The sequence below is a fragment of the Drosophila innubila genome, chromosome X (assembly GCF_004354385.1).
Source record: "Drosophila innubila isolate TH190305 chromosome X, UK_Dinn_1.0, whole genome shotgun sequence".
NCBI classification, from domain to species: domain Eukaryota; kingdom Metazoa; phylum Arthropoda; class Insecta; order Diptera; family Drosophilidae; genus Drosophila; species Drosophila innubila.
The window spans coordinates 19,597,693-19,622,832 of NC_047626.1; the positions used below are offsets into that span (position 1 = coordinate 19,597,693).

The 25,140-nt window shown below is 36.0% G+C and overlaps 3 protein-coding genes and 1 long non-coding RNA gene across 7 annotated transcripts; 2 read left to right on the forward strand and 2 right to left on the reverse strand.

The window, feature by feature from the left end:
• Positions 1-10,637: 10,637 nt before the first annotated feature.
• LOC117784969 lies at positions 10,638-11,765 on the forward strand. 4 transcript variants are annotated; one of them, XR_004617465.1, is made up of 5 exons: positions 10,638-10,958; positions 11,020-11,117; positions 11,179-11,271; positions 11,342-11,504; positions 11,563-11,765. It is a non-coding gene; the product is annotated as an uncharacterized LOC117784969 (long non-coding RNA). The 4 variants fall into 4 exon arrangements; XR_004617467.1 differs by having other exon boundaries at positions 11,191-11,271; positions 11,563-11,735; XR_004617466.1 differs by having other exon boundaries at positions 10,638-10,939; positions 11,184-11,271; positions 11,563-11,735.
• A 1,992-nt stretch (positions 11,766-13,757) lies between these two features.
• LOC117787942 lies at positions 13,758-16,488 on the forward strand. The gene is made up of 4 exons (XM_034626583.1): positions 13,758-14,094; positions 14,156-14,326; positions 15,392-15,975; positions 16,462-16,488. The coding sequence occupies exons 1-4, from the start codon at positions 13,758-13,760 to the stop codon at positions 16,486-16,488; spliced, it is 1,119 nt and encodes a 372-aa protein (XP_034482474.1).
• Positions 16,489-16,684: 196 nt separating this feature from the next.
• On the reverse strand, positions 16,685-19,747 carry LOC117790021 (flocculation protein FLO11). Its single transcript, XM_034629262.1, has 3 exons — positions 19,512-19,747; positions 19,298-19,444; positions 16,685-19,236 (listed from the first exon to the last, which is right to left on the reverse strand). The coding sequence occupies exons 1-3, from the start codon at positions 19,723-19,725 to the stop codon at positions 16,775-16,777; spliced, it is 2,823 nt and encodes a 940-aa protein (XP_034485153.1). The 5' UTR covers positions 19,726-19,747; the 3' UTR covers positions 16,685-16,774.
• Positions 19,748-20,598: 851 nt separating this feature from the next.
• On the reverse strand, positions 20,599-22,645 carry LOC117787962 (flocculation protein FLO11). The gene is made up of 3 exons (XM_034626606.1): positions 22,414-22,645; positions 21,263-22,344; positions 20,599-21,193 (listed from the first exon to the last, which is right to left on the reverse strand). The coding sequence occupies exons 1-3, from the start codon at positions 22,643-22,645 to the stop codon at positions 20,741-20,743; spliced, it is 1,767 nt and encodes a 588-aa protein (XP_034482497.1). The 3' UTR covers positions 20,599-20,740.
• Positions 22,646-25,140: the final 2,495 nt, after the last annotated feature.

Consider the following 25,140-nt stretch of genomic DNA (forward strand, 5'->3'; position numbering starts at 1 on the left):
TGAAAAACGTTTAACTGCACTATAAATTGAACTCTAGGGTATTCCGACATGTATTCCCCTTGAATTCATAGCATGTATCTGTCAACAACAAAAATGTTAGGATTTTTGATAAATTTAATTGGTCGCATGTCATTTAAAAGTGCAATGCTGGAATTCAATGTCTTAGGTTAGCTGCTTTTTTCACTTGAATGGATTTTTACTATCAAAATGCGTTGCTAGATTGTTGTCAAATTTCTCAAGCTCTCTTACTTATATAGTAAATACATCTATCTGTATATTTACCAATATATGGAAGACCTGCAGGGAGTGAGAGCTGCGTTTCAATTGAATTAAAATGATTCAAAGGCACGCTCCAATTGCAAACACACGTACACACCAATATGTTAACAAAAAATTTGTAAATTCATGTATTTGGATGCATATTGATATGTTCATTACGATATGGAAATTTTTGTAAAATTTTACCTGAATTTGCCTTTTATCGGAAACTACTTTTCTCAGAGTCCACGAACAGAGTGAATTGGAAGTTACAATTTGATCTATGTTTTCGATTTTTTAGATGTATGCACAGTTCGTTTAGCTTTAACAAAAATCTCTCATAATTTTCTATCTTTTATCCCATACAGCAAATGTAAAATTTTCTTCTTAATTATTGTAGGAGTTTAATTAATCATGGTACGACTACAGACTGAAATGTTTCTTTAAAATAAAGCCAAACATCTGTTGTGACAAATGTAAAGTTACGGTTTTACATTTCATAGCGGATAATAAAAAAGAAGGGATATATGCAAATTTTACTCGAACTTTGCATTTGTAAAATCATTGCATAAAAGTGCATATTGCAGCAGGTAATTCAATAGCACAGGATAAATTGAATTTGACCACAATTAAGTGAATGCAAAGAACAACACAACAAAAGCCATAACACAACACATCACACATTCATAAGACCAAGTTAAAGTGCTCTAATCAAGTGTGCTCAACAGCAAGCTACCCTGTATGCTTGCAGATGGAATATATCTTTTGATTTGTAAAGTTGCTAAGTCATAAGTTGGATCAACTCTTAACTTTCAAAACTTTGTCAAAACTGGACCGATATCCAAGTGGATTGTCGTTTTGATCAGATTTCTGCCTTCAAATTTATGCAAATGGTCTCCTTGTGTTTTTTGAAAATTCAAAATTTTTAATCTCATGTTTCAACATTTAATCAGCTTTTTATGTCATAATTAGTATAAAACAAATTTTAAAATTTCTTAAAATAGTTTTGATGCATCCCTGATGATATCCCTGGATTTTTCAATTTTTTTGGCCTCTAAATAAAAAAATTTGTCTGTACAAACTTGTGTTTTTATAGACAAAAATCTGGATATATGAATGATAGATCATATTCGAAAATACCCGATGGACTAAGCACGTATGCCAACTATTGTCCTATATTCTAGTCATGCTCCATTTTTCATACCCCCCCTCTTTCTCTTATTGTATTTGAGGAATTTGCATCAGGGATTGCCACTGAATGTGGATTTTCCAAAGAAAAGCTCAAAGCTCAGCAGTTCACAATCAAACTTGAGATATCCAGATATCCAACATATAAACTGTACTGCTTAAGTAAACTTTTAATTTACAAATATTTCAAACGAATTTATTTAAGAATACCAATTTTTTGTAACTTCAAGATTTTTTTTCGATAGTCTCTATATTTTTTAATCGTCATCCGCTTAATCTACAGACATGCAAATATGACTAATCTGTAAAAATCTCTAACTTTAGATCTATTTGCTTAGATAGAGGACAGATAGGTACAAAAAAAATAATGTTTCTAAATAGTGTGTTGGCAAAAGCGAATTTGTCATATTCCAAATGTAATTCATATCGCTCCCAACTTGCAACTGACATTCGGAACTTGTATCATTCCTGCTGTGACTCAGCTGCCTTTGATATTGTCATATAACTGTCTTGTATATTATTTGCTTTCATATGAAACTTACATAAACAAATGCGCAATCGTATATCGTGTATTTGAGTAAAGTGAGCGAGAAACTCGTAAAAATAATTTGAAATGTGGCAAACCAAACGAAAACGGATGAAGGCCTCAAGACCTCGATAACCGCAGAACAGGACTATGCGAGAAGGGATTGCCTCACTTCATGGATGCAGTTTTCGGTCTGTTGGTGACAATTTATGAGGAATAACTTTTGTGTTCTGGCTTTGACCACAAAGTACCACAAAGTGGTTTTCCGCTTAATTTTAAGCAAAAGTGGCAAAGCGAACTGAAATTTCAAGAGAAAATAGCAAATAAATCGATTTCGTTGCTCATTTTGCGAAATGGGGAATTATGTATGAAGTATTAAGCAAAGGCTACACACAGAATCGACTTTGGCTGTTAAAGGAATAAGACCACAAATCTTTCACAAAATATCTGGGCTGTTGAATCTGTACAAAAAAAATTAACTCAAATCAGAGAATTTATCAAAAATTCATCTAAAGGATATATAATAGGCAATCATATGTTTTAAGTTATATTTTCATCAGATTAATTTGGAATTTTGGGGCAACTGATAATTTAAAGCGTTTATTAATGTCTGCAATTTTTGTGACATTAAAACAAACGTTGCACATATAATGTTTGTATTTGAACGCATTTCCCTTGTTTGGTATTTATTTATTTAGACTTTCTAACGCGGTGAAGGCTTATCTCGCATGCTGCATAAAAGGTGTGAAAAGTCTTATGTTAAAGTGTAACCAACAACATTGAAAGGCAACTGTAAAGCGGGCCCAAAGAAATAAAATAAAAATAAATAAATTGTTGCTTCTGCTCGTTTTCGTTGTCATTGTCATTGTCATTGTCGTTGTCGTTGTCGTTGTCGTTGTCGTTGTGACTGGTTGGAGTCAACATATTGTGGCATTTTAAGCGGAAAATATGCCTCACTTCCGGTTTCACGTTCTTGCTGTGGTACCCTGTAGCTGGATGTTACGTTAAATGGGGTATGAACAGCTTACGTGATTCAACATTCTAGTACATTACATAATATATTTCTTTAAAGGTTCTTCTCAACACTTAATTAATCTAAATGCAATATAATGTCGAACAATGACATTGATACGATATAAACTGTTATTTTCACGTTTCTTATACTTTATTCAATCAGTTTTAAACATATTTTTTAAAGATCTTTGGCACAAATAAATAAAAACTTGATAATAAAATATTAGTTTTGGAATAATCCAATCGCAAAGAGGAATTATTATTATTATTTATAATATTTTAGTGTGCATTCATGGCAGGGTATTCAGTAGTCGACCATATTGTGATTTTGTCATTGTTACTTGTTGTCATTGCTGTTATTATAGTCGTTGTTGTGGCAAAGCAGCATCCCCTACCAACACACACACCAGCACACAGACAGAGACAGATATATCTATATACATGCACACACACACGCACACGCAAGCACACACAAATATACTCAGTAACGCTTAGTTGGAGTTGCTCGCTTTAGACCGTTGACTTGTTTACCGTTGTAAGACTGACGCCAAGATGGCTGCCAAAGCCTCTGCAACACAGGAAGTCCTTGGTGATCGTATGTGTGTGAGAGTGAGTGTGTGTGTGTGTGTGTGTGTATTTCTTGTATATATTAACTGCTATAATATTTATGTACATATGTATATTAAAATGCCTGCTTGACTCTCGCAAATCGCCAGACACGATGTGCACATTCATTCATGTAATGTGCATTCAGAAGCTTTCACAAAGGACAATCACAATTACAGACCATGGAGGACGAAAAACTACAATTTTAACACGACACCTCACATTTCTATGACGAATAAATGTAATAAAATATCATATGCATCAAATATATTCTTATACAAGTAACATGCTTGGTGCTATCGGATATTTGTGTGAGAAAACTGTTGATAAAAGCTAAGCAGCTAGTTATTGAGCCGATTATCAAATGGTTGAGTGTCGTAGCTGAGTTACAGTAACTGGTATTACTGATATTTTGTATGCAAATTCGTGATGGAAATTAGAGCCGAGTACGGATTTAAAAATCAAACTTTTGAAGCTGTGATACACATTGATGGAGTGATATATTTATTCCAACACACATCAAATAATTAATTAAAGCTCTTCTGTCAATTCAACAATAATTTGACCACATAAAGTTTGTTGAAAGTTTGAGTTAACTCACACTTAGTTTGTTGCAATACAAATTGATTTATTTGTGGCAAGTTGAGCTGCTAGCTGGACAAAAATAGTTTGATTTTTATTTATACAGTCGAGTCTCTTATTGTACTTTCTGGTTGGAAAGGCGACAGCTGTCGCTCAAGGCTGAGTGAAGGGATTTGTGTTAAGAGTTTTGAACCAGTATCAACGTCTATTAGCTTAAGCTAGGCAAAGGCATGGAAATATAGTAGAAATAAATCGTATGAGCAACAGGCAGACTAGAAGTAAGTAAAATGGAATCCTTTGGTAAACAATGGTGCTATTATTATCATTTACCGCAGTCGGCACAACACGATACCGCAACACACGACACGACACGACACGACACGACACGACATGGCTTGACACGACATTAACACAAGAAAGAAGAAAACTTTCGAGAGAAAACGACAAAAGTTCCTTAGGTGTCCACAACTTCTAACTTACAAGTTCAAGTCCGGGTAGGACAAAAGTTTTCGTGTGAAATTGGAATTGAAATTAAAAGCACAATAAAGGACAAGCAAAAAAGAAGATGGGTTAACAAAGAACCCAAGCCAAAGAGAAATAAATCTTAAATTATTTGTGGCCGTTTTGTTGGTCTCTGTTTTCTGCCTTTGCTTGATATGCAAATAGAAATCCTTTAGAAACTTTCGCTTAACTGAAACTAAACCATAAACTACTATGAATTATCTACAGATGAGTCTGAAGACCTTTATTCAATTTAATTAAATAACATTTCTTAATTCAAATATCCAATCTGCAAGTTGCATTTGTTGCTGCTTTATTTTATTAAAATGAAATCATTTTACAAAGGAAATGTCGAGATGTATGAATGTATTTTATAGAAATTTCTTGGAGAATAAACTCAAAGGAACACTGATCTACATTCAATATAACTGAGCATGAAATGCAGAGCATTAATTGTCATATACTTATTTATCAATTCTATGGAAATACACATAAAACATATTGTATAAAAATCATAAAATTTTTTCCATTTTGAACAGAGTCTCAGGGCAAAACTTGTCAAACAGCTTGTACGTTATATTAAAATTCAGTAAATCTGTTTATAAACTTAAAAAAAAGTTTTTTCTGCATAATGTTTATAGAACAGGAAAGAATTTTTGAGCTATTTAAAGTCGCGAGAATGGTTCAATATACGGATCCGACAAGTTTCATATTCGAACACGAGAAACCAGTGATGAGACCGGTATTATCTAGGTCAATAGAAACTGTGGAGCAGCCATTGCTTGATGAAGAAATGGGTTCGATGATGCCAACCATAACAATGCCACCGGCTGATATGGATACAATAGATCCATTATTCAATGGAGATATGGGACAAACCATCGAAAGAATGGAAACAACCGAAGATTTTGATAATAAATCAATGGATATTTCTGAAGACTATCAAATTGAAGAGACCATTGAAGACGATTACATCATGTTTGAAATATCATGATTACTAGTTGTGGAATACTAAAGGATTTTATAACTTTTATTACATAAATATATTCCTATACTAATGGAAGGATATTCAAATTGCAACATGACTTTACATTCAACTCTGCTACAAAATTACTTAATAGTTCTTTCCTTAAAGTTAGACATGTAAAAAAGAAAATTAAGAATCGATATTGATTTGTCATATATACATATGTCTATATGCATAATTTTGTATGAATAAGTAATGTTAAGACATAAATCGGTTTTTGCACAAGAAATATCTGTATATAGATTCTACAAAAGTCGATATATCGATGTATCAAGTTGTAGTACATCCCTACTTAAAGTCATATATATTTATAGGACGCTCGAATCGGTTGCAAACACAATTTGTTACAGTTTCAGCTCTTGTTTATGTGTTTATGGCAATCACAGCTGTATCTGCAAATTTTTGGCTTGTAGGCCTTCGATCAACAACCCAAAGTAACGTCAACAAAAACACAAACTGCTGTGAAAGTTTATTCACTAACAGTTATTGAAAATGGAAAAGGATGGCCGGTCTGCGACACACACACACACACACACACACACATTCCTTCTCTCTCATTCTCTTTCCTCCTCACTATCACAATAAAGTAATCTGCATATTCTTATGTGTGCGTGCGTGAACTAAAAGATACAATTTATTAAACTGCTCCACACACTGGCACGTACGGCAAATTTTGTAGCCCGGGGCTCTGTAAAAGTTTGAGAGATTGCAAAGGGTATTACGAGGTTATAATAATTATATACTATAGTTACAGGGATACAGATATAAATATAAATAATCATATTAACCAGTAACTATGTATTGTATCTTTTTTCTAGGAACTACTCGCAAAACAAAATTTAATGCAATCAACAAATAAATGAAAATGTAAAATTATTTCGTGGAAATAAATATAACATAAATAACATAAATAACATAAATATATATAAATATGGTATAAGTAATTATACTACACCGAATTCTTTAATTTTAAATAGGGGAAAATAAGTTTTTAAATTCAATTCTATCTTGAAGTATTCTATTAAGAAGATCAACACAGATGCTCAGTTTTATATAAAAGAATATCTAGTATAGATTTGCATTTCACAGTCCACTATATCATTTCAATTGTCATTATTTTACGAGTCTGAATTGACGTTCTATAAAAAATTTGAAAAAGATACCACTTTAATCTGACTGGAAATAGAGAAGCCCTCCAAAATGAACTTTAGGAACATTTTTATTCAGCTTTTCGCAACAACAATTGTTGTGGAACTAAGTAGATTGTGTAAGTTCTGCTGTGCACCTCTTAATTTGCTTAAAAACAAGCTGAGTAACAATTAAATCCACTTCTTTAACTTGTTAAATTGAGAATGCACTCACAGCTCCAATTGCAACAAGTCCAACAAATATTTTCAACGGCATTGATGACCAAAATGGCTTCCTAACCATTTCACTGAAATTGGTTTAATTTTGTATTTGTATTTTGTTTTTATTGATTTTAATTACTTGATCTCCATTTTAAGCACATTCATTGTGTCCATTTACTTGGGTTGCAATAATTACTAGCTTACTGCAAATAAATATAAGCAAATTTCATAATTTTGATTCTGTTGAAATCTTTGGGAAAGCCACAGATTAAAATCGGGTTACGTCCAGATGTTCACAAAGCTCAGTTTATGCCAGTTATTGAGTTGTAAATTAAGTTCATATCTGATTTCAACTAAGTTATTATTTAAGACTGGCATAAGTACAGAGAAAGCTCTTTAAATTGGACACTCGCAAGTGCACTACTTGTGGTCAAAGCTGGGGGAAAGAAATTGAATTCGATTACAAATCAGAAGCGAATCGACAGTTTAACGGACTGTCCAAGTGATTGGCAATGCATTAGCGCTTGTAGTAGCTGCCATTTATGATATTACTGTGCAGAGAGGGGAAAAAATACACCCACAAGTGAAATAGTTCGACGAAAAAAGATTTATTGAGAAACTAACTGACTGTTTGAGTAATTATGACTGAATAAGAGCCTGCATTAGTTGTTATTTATGATCTAAGGTAGAAGAAATCCACCCACAGCACACTAGGCCAAATCAAAAAACGCAGATATCAAGTTGAAACTTGGCATATTTAATAAATATAGTAGGAAAATATACAAACAAAATTTTGAGTTAATTTGACCACTTCTACCCTGACCGCCCGTATAAGACCACATTGCGGATACGTAATCTTCCTGTACAAAGGAAATATAAATATTGATTGAGATTTTTTATTATTTTTGTTAATGCAAAATAGTCGTAAATATGAAAAATTACAAATATTAAGTGAATTATGACTAATTTTTAGGTGGACAAAACTACATACATATATGTTCAGATATTGTCGATCAAATGTTCAATAGCGTTGTATGAGAGAACTCAAGCTTACTTGCAAATTTAAAGTACCGAAAAGGCCGCAAAAGGCCGCAAAACGCATTACAAACATTAATTAATAGACACTTTCTACTTTATTTTAACATTACAGATCGCAAAACCCGCATTATTCCTGAATTTTCTTAATTCTTGGACAAAATAAAACAATATACATAAATGACGAATAGCAATTGTTAACAAAATATTTTTTGGCTTATCCACTCCACATTTCCTGACCTTCAATATCCAATATTAACAATAAGTTTTGCTCCAAAAGTGTGCAAATGCCAAGCGCGCAAAGTCAATACAAGTTTCGCACCAATTTTATCAATGCAAACAGCTGACTAAACACCTGACTGTTCCAGTGATTGGCAATGCATGAAAAACTTATTAAAGTTGCCATTTATAATGTGAAAAGGCACAAGAGATGAAAATACTACACTCACAAGAGGGAAGTATTTATAAAAACTGTGGTATTGACTGGCTTAAGAGCTAAAAGTACTAGTCACTTGTGATTAAATTTTAGAGTTCTAAGGGAAAATTCCACCTTCAAGTGGTAAGAATTTTTGTGACTAAATTAATAGTGATTTTTAGGTATAAAACACTAGATGCGAGGTATCTTTGAGTCATGTACTTTTGTTTCTTTTTTTTGTTAAATATATCCGTTAAAATGTGTGTGTGTGTGTGTGTGAGTGTGTGTGTGTGAGTGTGTGTTCTGTGTGTATTCTGAAAGAGAGCAATAGCCACCGTCGTTTTGCTTCACATCGCATCGCAAAGTAAAAAGAAGTTAAAGTGGAAACCATAAACAAACAAACAAGCTGCAAAAATGTCACACATTCATCATAGTAGCGAATATAGCCCCAAAACTGACACAGCCCTTGTAGCCCTTCCCTTCCCTTTTCTTCACCTGCCCACGGACAATATGATAGTCCTCTCTCTCCCTCTTATACACGGAACAGATGTTGCCATCTCGGTTGAACGCATTTTCAGTTAACCGCATTCTGTTAATGGCCGAAGAGACGATGCGGGGACATGGTCAAGTTGTGTGGCCAAAAGTCCAGTCATGTGAAGACTAGGTAACTGTGATTGGAAGCGGCGGCGGGGGACGAAGTGGGGGTGGCGGGGAGGCGTGGCGCGTGTGTGGGCGCTGTAGGGAAACTATGTAAAAAAGGCACAAAAAGGTCAGTAAATTAATGTGCAAAACGGACGCTGGATAAACTTTGCATGCACACATACACGTATGTATAAATATGTGTGAGACTGTGTCTGTGTGTCTGTGTGTGAGACTGTGTATGTGTATGTGTGCGGCCTTGCAAGTGTGTTGTGCGCTTTTTGACCATGAGATTCCTGAGCTAAAAGCGACATCATGTTTGCTTTTGTTTTGTTGCCACAGCGACAGTCTGAATGTGCAAAAGAGAAAGAGAGACAGGGGAAGGACACACACACATAGATGACGATTAATAAACGAGTTTTAATTTAGCCAACAGTGAAGAGGACGAAGAACAAGAACAACACTTGCAACAATCTGTGGCCATGTTTCAGTCGCTTGTCAAAGGCTTGACGGCTTGCATCTTCCACATTTAATTTTCAATTTATGCCGCTTTCATATAATATGTGTCTGTCTGTCTGTCTGTCTGTCTGTGTGTGTGTGTGTGTGTGTGTGATTGCCATGTTCCCAACACCCTTCAGTCATCACATAAATTTAACTTGAAATTGAAGTGTACCAGAGGAACAAGGCAACTTCCTTTTTCTCCTTTCTTCTCGTCTCTTTCACTTTATCTGCTCCCCTCGCCTGACGGCCTATTAAATTAGATGTAAAACTAATAAATCAATATTTAAATAATTCATACAATTTGTGGGAGCTTGAAAAAGGACAGAGACAAAGAGAGAGGAGAGAGGAGAGGCAAAGTGACACAAGGGATGGCTATAATGATCGATTGCCAATTTGGGGGTTGTTAACATCATCATGAGATGCTGGTCACATTAACCTTATTCTATTATATTATGAAGGCTGCGTTTTTCAATTGCCATATTTGATTATGATTTGTGCCCTCATAAGGTAGTCACAATTTATTATATGCTTCTTTTTAGGCTCCTAGTGATAGGGCCCTAAGTGATAGAGACACTTGATTGTCCAGGTAATTAAGGGGAATGAACAAGACATCAATTTTAGTCTTAAGGCGCATTCTCTTTACTATTAGCAGGAAAGTATTTTTTTAAGCAATTTTTTAAGACTTTGAAATTATTGTATAGTACTTTAGATAAAAATTTATCGCCAATTTAGAAATGATTGAAGAAATATTATAAAATATTATGGAGGTAAACCAAGTAGTCGTAGCCGATAACTCTTACTAGAATTTTCCGACATGTTTTTAAAATATATGAATCGTAGTTAACTTTGCATGACTTTTTTTTTAAGTCTAGTTAGCCTTGAAACGTGGTTTTCATCGTCGAGCACAAGGCTAAACATTTAATTCATCAGTTTGTTCCAGATCTTAACTGGGAAACAACAAAATTTTCGGCTTTTATTTAAATTTAAAAAAAATTATTTTTTGTTGCGCGTATTTTTCGCATAAACTAAATTAAGAGTAGTAAAATGTCGTTCAAATTGTGTCGATCAAAAAATATCTAATGATATTTTCATTTTTGTTAATTCGTGTATTTTGGATAACGTTACTCAAATTTTTATCGCTGAACACGTTCACCATTTTCTGCAGATAAATGATTTTTGGACTTGGGGATTTAAATATGTTCAAGAATCTTTGTAGGCAATCATATGCACAGTGCATAAGGAGCAAGCATTCACTCGGTGTGCGGAGCCAAGTGGAATATTTATCACAGCATATCAAGGTTTCTACCCATCTTAGCCGTAAATACAATTAATCAAAATTTTTAAATTCCTTTTTTATATTTCTGTTTATATTTCGTAGCTCCCATTTGAGTTGATGACATTCGAGTTTCCAATTTGAACAGATTCACTACCAAAAAAAGTAAAACACAAGGCATTAAGATGCAAGCAAACTACAAGGTTGGTAATAGTTCTTAATCCATCTCAACTTAAATACATTGAAAGCCAAATTTAATACCAGTCTAGATTGCAGGATATCAAAACACGAAAATAATATATATTTTGAATATACCAATGATATATTTTATTTAACCGCAAAATCTCCGAATTAATAGTAAGTTGCAGAATACAACAAGTTTTCGGATTAATTCTAAAAAAAAATTTTTTACTTCTACTTTCAACAGCTGGACGGTACCGCACCCTCTAAATTTTCGCAAAAAAGGGGCGTGGATGGCGTCCTCCGGATAAAAAAAATAATAAATAAGTGAATCTGTTTTTGGGCTAAATCAATGTCACTACATAATCCATAACTCCGCGCAGATAATTAGTCAAACTGTAAACAACTTTGTAAGTCAAACTTTAAAAAAAATCTGTAATTTTATAACACTAAACATTACCTTACTAGCCTGAACTTTGACGTCACCGTTCCCGTCCTGTGATACCCCCACCTTCACAAGCTTTTCCTAGTGTGGTGGGAGAGGACCTTGCGGGGAGAGGTGTGATGAGGGAGCGTTCTCAATATAAGTGTTACTAAGTGCTACAAAATACAATTGATACAAATGCCGATTGAAAGTGAAATGACAGTTGAACTTTGTATTATACAAACAGGTTACAACACAACATAACATATCAAACACACAATGCTTGTCGAATAAATTATAATATTAAATGCTTAAATCAAAGTGACGTTTTTGAAACAAATTTCATCCAAACAAGTATTTTTCAGATTTGATTTTTATTTTCCCTTAACTATTTTGGCATTCGAACTACAAAGTGTCAACCACGTAAATTGCAATTTTAATGAGATCCATATTTACAATTTGTTGTTCGATTGAGTGTAGGGTTAAAAGAGCCACAGGGATTACGAATTGCAATCCAAATTTGTTTGTCTACCGAACCGAACCATATCGAATCGAATTGCATTTTCCCAGCTATTTAGCATAATTAATTGGCAGCTATTGAAGCTGGAAGCGAATGGAAAAAAATATAGTGTTCGCTTATTTACAGTTGACGTAAATAAAATACAAGCTGTCCAACATTTTCGTCACATTTGGTAAACAAAATGTTCAAAAGTAAAATCACATAATTAAAAAGAGGTTTAAAGCATATTTTTACCTAAAATTGACATGTAAAACTACTGTGCAACTAAATGCCGAGAAGGTAAAATCCATAAAAAGTGATTTGCTAAGAATTATAGCAAACATTTATGGCAAGAACTCGGCGAGCTTTTCACCACACACACAAAAGCTTGATTTCTGGTGGTGGAACTGAGCTTGCAAATTTTCCAAGACAAATTTCTTTAGTGGGTGCAGCTTAAAAGCTTAAGAAAGTTATGTCAATATTTAAGTTTTTAAGAGCTTCTGTTAGATATGTATTTTTTTTAATATTAAACAAGACACTTAATAAAATTATTGAAACATTGCTAAGCTTGCAAATCTTCCAAGTTACAATGCATTTGTACAGTGGATTGACCTTAAAAACTTAAAAAAGTAATGTCAACAAAATATTGGGAGCTTTGTAACGTTCTTTTTGAAATGTGAGGCAAGACATTGGAATGAAATTAATGTAAATTTTTTTTTTATGAGCAATTTTTTATAATTCTTGAGCAATTATACTAAATGGGAATGCATGAACAAGTAAATCAACGATTAAGAAATGCTGTAGAAAATCACATAGATCGCTCACTCCTTGAAAAACCAACAATCGCTACTATTTATGCCCTGCTCACTCAAATATTGATTGAAGTATGAAGCATTTGGAATTGTTCAACAATTAACAATCAACAAAAATTCAAAGTTTTTGGTAAAGTTTCTCATCTGTTTTCCAAATAAATGAACGCCTGCAATCTGTACAACCTGCATACATAAATAAATGATTTATAGGCTATTTCCACGACCACTCACATTTGCCACATTTGCTCACATTTGAATGTGGCTCATATTTGGCCTTCCACGACAAAATGTGAAGCTGTTAAGACATTTGATATTCACCCAAAGCAAATCAGCTGTTCGGTTTCGGTGCATAAATTATAAAATGCTGACAATAACAACATTTTAATATTTATTTTGATATTATCATTGGCGCAAATTTAATGCCTATTGTTTTTATTGAAGAAAACAGCTGGTTAAGGTGATAATTGCTTTTTTTCAAGAGCTTATCGATAAACATCGCGTGTTTGATAAAAAAAAATACTGAATACTATTCATTATGAATGAGCCGAAATGATCATTCTGATTTTGTACTGAAATGAAGTCCAAATTCGGGCTAAATGATGAAAATGGCTTCGAATGAGCCAAATGTGCTGCTGTGGAAATAGGCTATTACACATGAGAAAAGTAGTGAATGAACGTATGAATCGATATTCACTTGATATATGTATCAGTGTATGTCTTTTGCCCAGCTGTTGCGTTCATTAACCCAATTATGGAGTCGTGAGTCGATTGCAGAGACGGCAAAAATGCATTTTGCCTCATTGTCGATTACCGCGATATAAACATTGCATATCGACACGTTGTGGGAGGGTTGAATAGATTACAGATCATGTATAAAATGCTGTGATGCTGCTGTAAGCTGAGCATAGCTAATGAGACAAGCGCCAAGATGATACATGTACAGGTGAAACGGATGGAAGTTCGTGTAGTGCTATTACTTTGGATGATCAACCTGGCAGCAGGAAAACAGGCTAATAATAATTGGCAATACAATGGTCAACAATATGACAACGCTCAGTATGCAAAGCTCTTTGGACAGGTAACGGGTAGTAATCCTGCTCAGGAGCACTTTGGACCCTTTCAGTATCAATATGTGGACTATCAACCCAACTGCAAGTCTGGTGGACAACCAGTTTGTGCAACAAATGGCATGAAATACTTTTACTTTGAGAATGACTGCAAACTGGAGGCGCACAACATAAAGTCACTCTTCCAGTATGGCACAGGTGAGTAAAATAGTTGGACAAAGTCTACCTCATCATCGATGATGATCATCTTCGTCTTCAGAATTGGAACCCACCGAACTGGAGCGTTGTATGCCCAATTGTGCTAACATTGAATGCACCACCAAATATGCGCCTGTTTGTGCCGCTCCAGAAACTGGACCCCATCAGGGACAGGGCGTTACCTATGCCAATGAGTGTGAGGTGCGACGACGTGAATGCATTACCAAAGAAAGTACGTATACTGACGAAACACTAAAATCTTACTAGAATTCAAGTTTTAAATTACTGAATTTAGTGGGTACCCAGAGTGTAGTGTGTAATAGTTAATTATGGTTTCTTACACTCAGAAAAATATGCCATCCTAAAATTAGGTACGACCGTACTTGAATTAATACAGTTTCGTTCTTAAAATTTTAAGATTGCTGTGTACTTAAAATCTGGAATTAAGTATGAATCGATCTTAAATTTAGAATTTTGACTTCACATTACTATGGCAGCTATCCGAAACAGTAGTCCGATTTTATTCAAACTTAGTCAGAATATATAAGAGCATGGAAAATATATATGGTCCGTGAGTCTCGTAAAGATACCTCCAGAAACAATTGAGTTATTTGTACTATGCTAGTTTAAGATTTTTTTGTACATAAAATTGTTTTTTTCAAGAATGAAAGAAAGTTACAAATAAGATCGTTTCGTACCAAAAACAATTACGTTTTGGGATATTTGCTTTTCATTGTCGCACCTTAGAATTCTCAACTGGTTCTAGTGACGCAAATATGACGTTAAGCTTGGATCGCTGGAAAAAAACAGCACCTATTCCGAAAGGTCGCTAGCCAAGAAAGTACACCATTATTAAATGGTATTTAATGTTGCTATTTTGCCCAATTTTAGTACACATACTAGTGTAAGTTTTAAGATTAAAGTTAATTAATTATTATTAATTTTGTACTAAATACAAGTACATTTTGGGTTTAGCTCAAGATTTTTGTGTACTTAAAATAGTATGTTTTCAATTTTTTCAGACTTGAATAAAATCCAAAACGTACTTAAAGTATCACCAAAAAATCTCATTTTAGGGTTTCCGTACGAAAGATTTTTGTTCTCAACTTTAGAAATTACGAACTTAGACAGCTTTTTAGATCGTTTGTACTTGAAAATGGCCTGTTTAAGTACGGAAATCTTGATTTTTTTATCTGAGTGTATGCCCTCAATATAAAGTATAAATATTCTTAATCAACGTTAACAGCAGACAGAAAAATAAGCTACTTAATCATAATATACCTTATTCAAATTCCAGCTCAGAAATTTCTAAACGACGGACCTTGTCGCCAGCTAAAGTCAACATCCAAATCCAAGTCCAAGTCGAAGGGAAAACGTAAGCACCGACGACGTGGTACCAGCACCACGACCACAACAGCCACTCCGATTGCCAACAGCACTATTAAAGAGGAAGGGTCAAAAACTATTTTTGTTAAATTGTCAGCACGAACGGAAGCACTTAGAAGAGAAGCAACAACAACAACAAAAACGACAACAACAACAACAACACCGGCACCAATGCAATTTCATAAATACCTAAGCAATACGAATCCAGGTGTTTCGGTGTCCCAAGCTGTCAATGCTTACAGTGTCTATAATATACCCGATATGGGTGACAACTATGCTGAAATAATGGACTCGAATCTGTCCTTGTATTTACCTGGTTTCGGCATTGTGACTGACACGCCCCCGAAAACCACCAGCATAGCGACAACTACAACATCAACCACAACACCCAAGCCCACAAACACAACCCTTCCGTCCACCAACTCAACAACACAACCAATCACACCGAAAGAAATCATCATTCTTCTGCCCTACAACAAAACATCAACACCCACGGTGAATGCCAGCGTCGACAGCATTAGCAACGGAACCAGCAGCGGAACCAGCAGCGGAACCAGCAACGGAACCAGCAGCGGTACCAGCAGCGGAACCAGCAGCGGAACCAGCAGCGGTACCAGCAAAGTTGCTAGCAGCGGTACCACTAAGTTCAATGGCACCACCCTTACCCCAATTCTAAATCCATTGACTGTGGCCAAAAATGCAACAACATTCAAAGGAAATGTGAAAACTACCGCAAAACAAATTCAAAACCCAATATCCAAGCCAAATGTTCACAAAATCAAAAAGTAAATAAATAAACGTTCAAAGATTTCTATTGAATAAAGAAGTTTATTGGTTTGAAATCGAAGCAAAATCAAAGACAACAACACATACATGGGTACATATTTTATTAAAACCCTTTTTTAATAGTCAACTATTAAGATCAATTAAAGATCAATTTACCAAGATAGAATTAATAATGTTTATCATATTTAACATCAGCAAGATCCAAGTACTATGATATCATGACCAAGAAATTAAATGTAAATACCATTAAAAAAAAAATATATAGCATCTGGTACTGATCAATCAAGAAATCATGTTATATTGAACCCAAAGGCATTTTATTTTACATTCAAGAAATCTTCCGCATGTCAAATATTCCCATGAATAATATTCTTTAAATAAAGTATAGAATGTTATCATTTAATTTAATCAGTTTCAATTTAATAATGTAGTTTTAGTTTTTTAATTTGTTTAATATTTATGTTAGTAATTTAAAGAAAATATGCATATTATAATTGGTGTTATTGGATCAGTCCTGTTTTACAATATTAATTGGTTTGCCTTTCGACGATGGCAGAAATAAGATCCAAACAGAATTACTGTTTGAATTATTGATCTTAACTGTTTGTGCATTTTCATCTTCAGACAGTTGCAGAATAACTCGGCTTGGATATGTATTTTCATTTGAAGGTATCACCATAGCTCTATCTTGAGATTCTGGTGTCGAGTTTTTAGCCGAAACTGTCGTTGTATCTAATGGAGCTCTTGTCGTAGAATCAGTGAAAGGATCCCTCGAACCTTGAGTTGTTTCCTGAGATATGGATGACGAAGAGGGTGTATTATTATCAGATGTATTGGGCTCTAAGCGTAAAGGTCGATTCTCTCTGGAACTCGTAGACCGAAATTCGGGATCATTATTTGCTACTGAAATTGTTGGCGTTAAAGAATCCTTTAAAGTAGCTTCTGTTGGGGCATCAGAAGACAAGTTGCTAACTGGAGGGGTTGTATAATCCTGATCGTATGCTGACGATCCTGCCGCATCATATTGTGGGCGAACAGAGGAAGAAGTCGTAATAGTCACATTAGTAGAATCCTTATTTAAACTTATAGCTTCAAGCTCAGAAGGCTTATCAGCCTTTGAGAATTCAGAAGATATTATTGAGGATTTGGACGTTGAATCTGTTGTCGGCTCTGTCGTCGAACTCAGAGTATTTTGTGATGTCGAATTCAATTCATCTGCAGTATCCTTGTCTAGACTTTGAACTGGAAGCTTAAAAGCATTCTCTGCTACTGAGGAATCAGGGGAACTTGTGGCGGTAACTGTCGTCGAATTGGAAACGGATGTTGTACTCAATGGAGTTTCAGTTGTGGGATCCTTTAAAGGAACTTCAGTTGAGGAATTGGAGTTGATTATTGTAGAGTTTGTATAATCCTGTGGGTATGATGAAGTAGTAGTATCAGCAGAAACCAACTTGGAGTTGACTGACAAAGCGGTTGTATAATCCTGTGGGTAGTATGAGGACTCCGAATGTGGGGCTACAGGGTCATCTGCAGTATCCTTGTCTAGACTTTGAACTTGAAGCTTAGAAGCATTCTCTGCTACTGAGGAATCAGGAGAACTTATATTCAATGGAGCTTCAGTTGTGGGATCCTTCAAAGGAACTTCAGTTGAGGAATTGGTGGAAGCCAATTTGAAGTTGATAGCTGTAGAGGATGTATAATCCTTTGAAGAAGTAGTAGTAAAGTCTTCATTTAAACTTTTCACTTCAAGATCTACATTTTTCTCAGCTGTTTCGGGGTCAGATGAACTTGCTAACCTTGATTCCGTAGTTGAATCTGTCGTCGAGTTCAGTTTAGTTTGTGATGTGGAACTTAATGATGCTTCAGTTGAAACACCAGAAGAAGCTAACCTAGAATTGACTGCTGGAGGTGTTGTAGAATCCTGGGAATATAAAGAGGACCCCGATTGTGGAGGAACCGAGGAAGATGTGGTATTGTCCACAGCATTGGCTGTTATAATTTTAAGTTCAGAATCTTTCTCTGCTATCGCAGAATCTTTTGACCCTTTTGTGGACTCTGTCGTCAAGCCTGATAATGAGTTCTCAGTAATTTCATAAACGGCAATTGACGTAGAATCCTCATTTAAACTTTTAGCTTCAAGATCTGAAGCATTCTCGACAATTGCGGAATCAGTTCGAATTGTTGTGGGATCATTTAAAGTCATTAAAGTCTCATTCAAAGGCGCTTCTGTTCTTGATTCTGGGGTCGTTGACTCCTCAGAACTGATTGGTTTTACCGAAGTAGATGTGCTATTATCTGAAGCACCTTGACTAGGATTCATATTGGCATCTTTGTTCAAACTTTGAGCTTCAAGATCGGATTCTGTTGAAGAGCTCAGATTTGGTTGCGGTGTTGAGCTCAAAGGAGCTTTTGTTGTTGTTTCAGGCGTCGTGAACTGCTCTGAAGTTTTTGGGGTTTCTGTTGTAACACTAGAGGCAGTTGTTGAATTACCCATGGAAGCTTCAATTCCATCTCTACTTTTGCTGGTCTTTCGAATTTTCGGAGCATTGTTGGATGCAGCTATTAATGTCGAATTATCATCTGTTGTAGATTCTGTTGGAATCGGACTTGAAGTTGTTTCGGTATCAGGGCTAACTGAAGATTCAGTGGTTTCCAAGTTAGATGCACCGTTAAGCTCAGTGGGCAAAGTATCCCTGGATATGTATATGTGGTATGGCAGCATCTGTGACTTCTGATATGGACTTGGTGGGGGATTCAAATAACCAGCATTATAATACGATATTGGCGGTTGAGGTGCATAAGCAGGAGATTTATAAACATGTGGTCCATAAGCTGGAGGGACTCCATAGAAAGGAGAACCATAAGGTTGGGCTCCATAAGCAGATGCTCCATATCGAGGTTGACCATAAGGAGGATAAGGCTCAAGGTGAGGTAAAAGCACACACATTTCATCATTATCTTGTCTCCAGACTGTAAAAAGAAAAAAACAGACATTTGTAGAGAAGTATTTTTATTCCTGCCAAAAGCTTACGTTCTTTGGAAGAGCATATGTGCTTTCGCAATTCGCAGGCACTTTTAAAGGTTCTCCAAGTTGATCCTAGTACGGCACAGACGGGATTCGAATTTCGGGGACACTCGGTTGGGCAGTCACAAGTACCCATATTGATGATATGCCAAGCTAAGTATATATAAGAGAGAACCCTGTTTTATTTATATTCTTTAACAATTTTCCAAGTGACACTCACATTCTTCAGATAAGCAGTCATAACGTTGAACTTCGCAGGCATTGTCAAAGGTGGCTTCCTGATTTGTAATCATCGACTTTGCACATACACGTTCTCTACTTGGGGTCGACGGACACACAATATGATCACAGTATGGGGTATAATATTCTGATCCGCCATAGCCCCAGCTCCAGGCGACTGTTAGGAGACTCAAACTGGAGAAATAGAACAACATGTTGTGGGACGATTCACAGGTTAACTATGAGGAAGGCTAGCACAGGCTGCGCTTTTTATACCACCTCAAGTCCAATGGATGAACGGGCTTATGCTCTCATATCATTGCAATGTCTACGTGTCTAGAGCTCTATTTCAGTTATTATATATTTCAACTTGGTGCTTGGTCAAAAGCTCAGACAATTAACTTACGGTTCTTTCTGTTTTGACTGTTGTTAATTTTTTGTTTGCTTTTTTTTTTTAGTTTTATTATTATTATTTTCTGCGAACTGTTTCTCATATCTGTTTTATTCGTGTTATTCGTAAATGTTGTGGAATGGGAAAATTTGTGAATTAAAATTATTCGTTAAGCAATTACGAATATCGTACTGTAAATTGCGAATGATAATGAGTAATTGCCCAGGCATGCATTATATTATGATATGTTATTGGCAAATGTCAAGGTCAGCAGATAACTTTGAGGTGTCCGAATTCAGTCTGATCGTATTATTATGAGCTCATGACTGATTCTTCGCTTATCTACAATGTATTTATAAAAAAGAATTTAGTGATGAGCATATGCAATCATTTGAAACCATTGAATGAGCCCAACGTGTGCGAATTCTAGCTGTAAGTCATGCTAATTATAACAATGATTCTTTAATTATCTGCAACGTATTTGTGGGAAAGAATTCGATGATATACAATTAAAATCTAGCTGTAAGTCTTGCTAATTATTACAATGATTCTTTAATTATCTGCAACGTTTTTGTGGGAAAGAATTCGATAACAATTATGTATTTAAATAGAAATTAGGATACAAAAAATATAATATCTATGCTATGTTTAGTTTTAAATGTCACGTAGACAAACACGTGTTAGCTAATAAAAAATATTTTTGGGATTCGTATTTAATTTAAGGTGATTAGGTAATGAATCTAATCACATTTAAAAAGTTTTACCGATTTATTTATTATATATTAGGTCATTTTTAGAACATTATCGTATTTTTTTAAAAAAAGAATCAATGAGATAGGCTAGTGTGTGTAGAAATGAGTCCAGCTAAATGGAAAAACTGCGGAAGCCGATGCCGATGCCGATGCCGAATGCGATCCAAGAGCCGTTGCGGAAGCAGAGGCGGCAGCGGAAGCGTATGCACCATGGGGAATATGATAGGGATGAGCACCATATTGAGAACCATACGTATAACCATAATGATATCCATAGGGTTTATGTATGGGTGTCTTATATGTTGGAGTCGTTGTCGTCCTTCGAGTTGGATATGTTGTTGTTGTTGTGGAACTTGATGAGCTAGTTTTAAGGCATCCAGTATAAAGTCGGGGAGTTGGACAGTCCTTGGAACTCACCAGGATCGTTGTCTCCCCTTCACATGTCTTATAACCATTTATTGGGTCAGTATTCTGAGCAACCAGCGACAAACTCAAGACTTGCCCTTCGGGGTTTGTGAAGAGGAGGGAGACCAGAGTGTTCTAGAGGAAAGAACGAAGCAAAACTTAAAGTTAGGAAGCAGCGCTGGAAGCTATATGACGTTTACTTACGGCGTCTATACCGCTAGCTGATGTTGTGGATGTTGTGGACGGCGTTGTGGAGTCAGTAGTGGACTCAGTAGTGGACTCTGTTGTGGAGTCTGTTGTGGAGTCTGTTGTGGAGTCTGTTGTGGACTCTGTTGTGGACTCTGTTGTGGACTCTGTTGTGGAGTCTGTTGTGGAGTCTGTTGTGGAGTCTGTTGTGGAGTCTGTTGTGGAGTCTGTTGTGGAGTCTGTTGTGGAGTCTGTTGTGGAGTCTGTTGTGGAGTCTGTTGTGGAGTCTGTTGTGGAGTCTGTTGTGGAGTCTGTTGTGGAGTCTGTTGTGGACTCTGTTGTGGACTCTGTTGTGGAGTCTGTTGTGGAGTCTGTTGTGGACTCTGTTGTGGAGTCTGTTGTGGAGTCTGTTGTGGAGTCTGTTGTGGACTCTGCTGTGGAGTCTGTTGTGGAGTCTGTGGTGGACTCTGTTGTGGAGTCTGTTGTGGACTCTGTTGTGGACTCTGTTGTGGACTCTGTTGTGGACTCTGTTGTGGACTCTGTTGTGGACTCTGTTGTGGACTCTGTTGTCGACTCTGTTGTGGAGTCAGTTGTTGACTCTGTTGTGAACTCTGTTGTGGACTCTGTTGTGGACTCACTTGTCGACTCACTTGTGGATTCTGTTGTGGACTCAGTGGTGGACTCACTTGTCGACTCTGTTGTTGACTCAGTGGTGGACTCAGTGGTGGACTCAGTGGTGGACTCACTTGTTGACTCACTTGTTGACTCAGTTGTGGTGATATAAGGTGTTGTCGTGAATAACTTAGTATAATAATTTGATGCTGATGTTGTTCTCTGCAGATATTGTTTTGGTGCATCATAATGATTCAATATGCCAGCATATCCACCCCTAGTGCCATACCCATTGTTCTGGGAATAACCCCGATGGTTGAAGTGTTTATAAGGATTGTAGGTCTGAGCATGTTGTGGTGCAATAGGGGGGTATGAGTTATAGAGCGAGCCGTAGGCCAATGGTACAGGACGTGGTGCTCCGTAGGGTATGTTGTAGTCGTACCAAGTTGGCGTTGGCAAGCAGTGCTGCATGTGAACCTCCACAAGTTCTAAAAAAAAAAAAGGAAGAAAGAGAACATTTTAAGAAAGTAATCCTCTTTGTTTGACTGTCAACTTACCTCCTTGTCCCGCAAACAGTTGCTGCAAATTGTATGTGTTCATGGAACAAATGCTGCGAAAGGTGCGATAACAATAGCCATTGGTAGCACACACAGGACGACCACAGGGCGAATAGTCCAATGAAATTCGAGTTTCTTGCTCCTGGTAGTCCGAACAAAGCTGGGCCTCAACCAGAAGAAGCAACGAGAGTGCTGCCATTAGGGCAATAAGACTGAATTGCTTGGAATACATCTTGAAAGGGGAGTACTTTACCAATGATATGGTTAGCTGACCTTACACTAGCTATTTATACATTGAACGCAACCAGAATCAGCAACGAGACGCACTCACTTGTTGCTTCAGCTAAATTTCAACCAGCCGCAGACGGCTTATCAAAACTTTAGACGCTTTACGTGCCCGTCTTAAACACTTGTTGCACATGTAAAGCTTGGCGCCAACAAAGGCAATTGATTACAGACTTTGTTGCCGACTAATTAATTAAGGCTGTCCGTAACCCTCATTATCTTGTCTTTGTTTAAAACATTTAGTTGCAGTTACTCCAACAATACTTGGAAACATTTGTGGTCAAGTTATGATATTCTAGTTAAATTTGCTGCTGCTTAAACATTTCCAGTCGTTTTCTGATCTGCACTGCTTGCTACACTGCTTTGCGCTTTTGCGCTGCTTACTGAAAGAGCTTTGACAGCTTGGCAAGCGGTTTGACAAGCAGTATACAGCATAAAGTAGTAAACTTTTAACTCAGCATCCACAAGGGCTGCTTGATACATTTACAGAGCCAAAGCACAGTAAGTATATATAACATGTATAATTATAACATTTTGAAATAAAAAAAAAAAAATTTATGATAAATATAAACAATTATTTTATAATAAAAAAAACTTTTTGAACTTTATTCATTAATATAAATTTGTATATATATGTTCTAAATCTGAACATATTTTACAGTCGTAATCTGCATTTGTGCATTAATGAATAACTTAATATAAATATTCTGCAGATATATATTGTTCTTCTAATATATATTTTATAATATATTTTGCTACTTGAAAATTAAGAACGCGTCGATTGCATTCACTTGCTCAAACAATTCGAGCAGCCCTCGAATTACAGTTACACACTGCTTGTCGGCAAACCTTTAGGGATAAAAGCAAAAGGTCCTGCGAGCCACAGAATGCATTGAGAACAGCTTCACAGCGACAACACTTACCAACTCGCAGTTGTGGCAAACGGTTGTCGCATCTTTTGAACGGCAACTCAAAGAATTTCTTCAACATTTTCGTCTTTTTTATTACTTTTTTTTTGTGTTGTTTTGAAAACAGATTTTTAGCGCGCGCAATAAAATAAAGAAATAACTTCATATCTATAAAATCTTAAGTAAATAAATGTGAGTGGCAAAGATTTAGTTGCTAGTCTTTAAGTGCTGCCAGGCACAAGAATAACAAGAAGAACAGCATAAACAAATAAGTACATCGCGTGCAGATGGCCGCAAGCGCAGGTAAGTGGCCGGTCTTAGATACGTATACTTAATATCCGTGTATTTGAACTCTATTTGTATTCTTTTGATGAGGGTAGCATTAAATTGCTCGTGCCATTGATTCGATTTGAATGTTTACTCTTGGCCACGCGTGAGTCCACAATATTGTTCGGTCTTAGCACTGCAGACAACTTCTCAAGTCTTAATTCAATTTGAGGAGATTTATTTGGTCAAATGCAAAGTGAATACATATATTGAGTGTTTGAGTGCTGTTCGTGTTTTGAAGTGCAATTTCCTCGACCGAAAACGATTGAAATATCATGTTGGGAATGCCTTTGATGCATTTATGATTTATTCATTCATTCGTAACCGTCGCCCTGCCATTGACTTCCCTTTTACCCTTGCCTTTCTCGTCCCTTTGGTATGCCTATTCCCAAGTCCATAAATTTTGTGGCACGAACCGACGAACAGACGTTACGTTCAACCGCTTGAATAAATATGGTTTAAAAATACATTTATGTTATGGCAAAAATAAACAAACTGATTTCTCTGATTCTTGTATTTCATGTTTGCACAGAGCTCTATAATAGTCGCAAATGTTTTTCGCTGCGTATACGCAACGTTAGCTGTTGTCGCATGTTTGTTTTTGCTTATGTCCCTGTTGCGGTTACTGATTCGATTAGCTGCCTAACCGCTGTCTAACCACCACCACCACCATCATCATCGCGCCACCACCGCCTGCTCATCAAGCATTGCTCATTATGGCCCTGCGGGTTGGACTGTGGCATCAACATCTTGTGGCACGTCACGTGTAAGCAAAATACGCTGCCACGGGCAACATTTTCTAATTGTTTGAGGTTCATATTATATCAAGGGAGCGGGCAACAACTGACTGCGCACTGTTCCTGCCGCCTCCTCACCATAGATTTATATACCCTTGCAGAGGGTAATAAATTTCTGTCACGAAATTTGTGACGCTTAAATGGAAGCGCGTATTCATGACTATCGTCAATATAGCCAGGAAACAATTTTTCGTTCAAGAACATATTTTTAACTTTTATTAAAGAATTACCTCAATTTTATCTAAATAGCTCAGCCATTTTGCTAAAAGCCTAAAATTAAAACTGATTTAAATTAATAGCTGTTTTTATATTTTTGGTTAGTAAAAGCTAAAATTAAATTTTATACCAAAAAAAAAAAAAAACTATCCTATGTTGAGGATACCCTGTCCAAATACAGAGTATTTCATCAA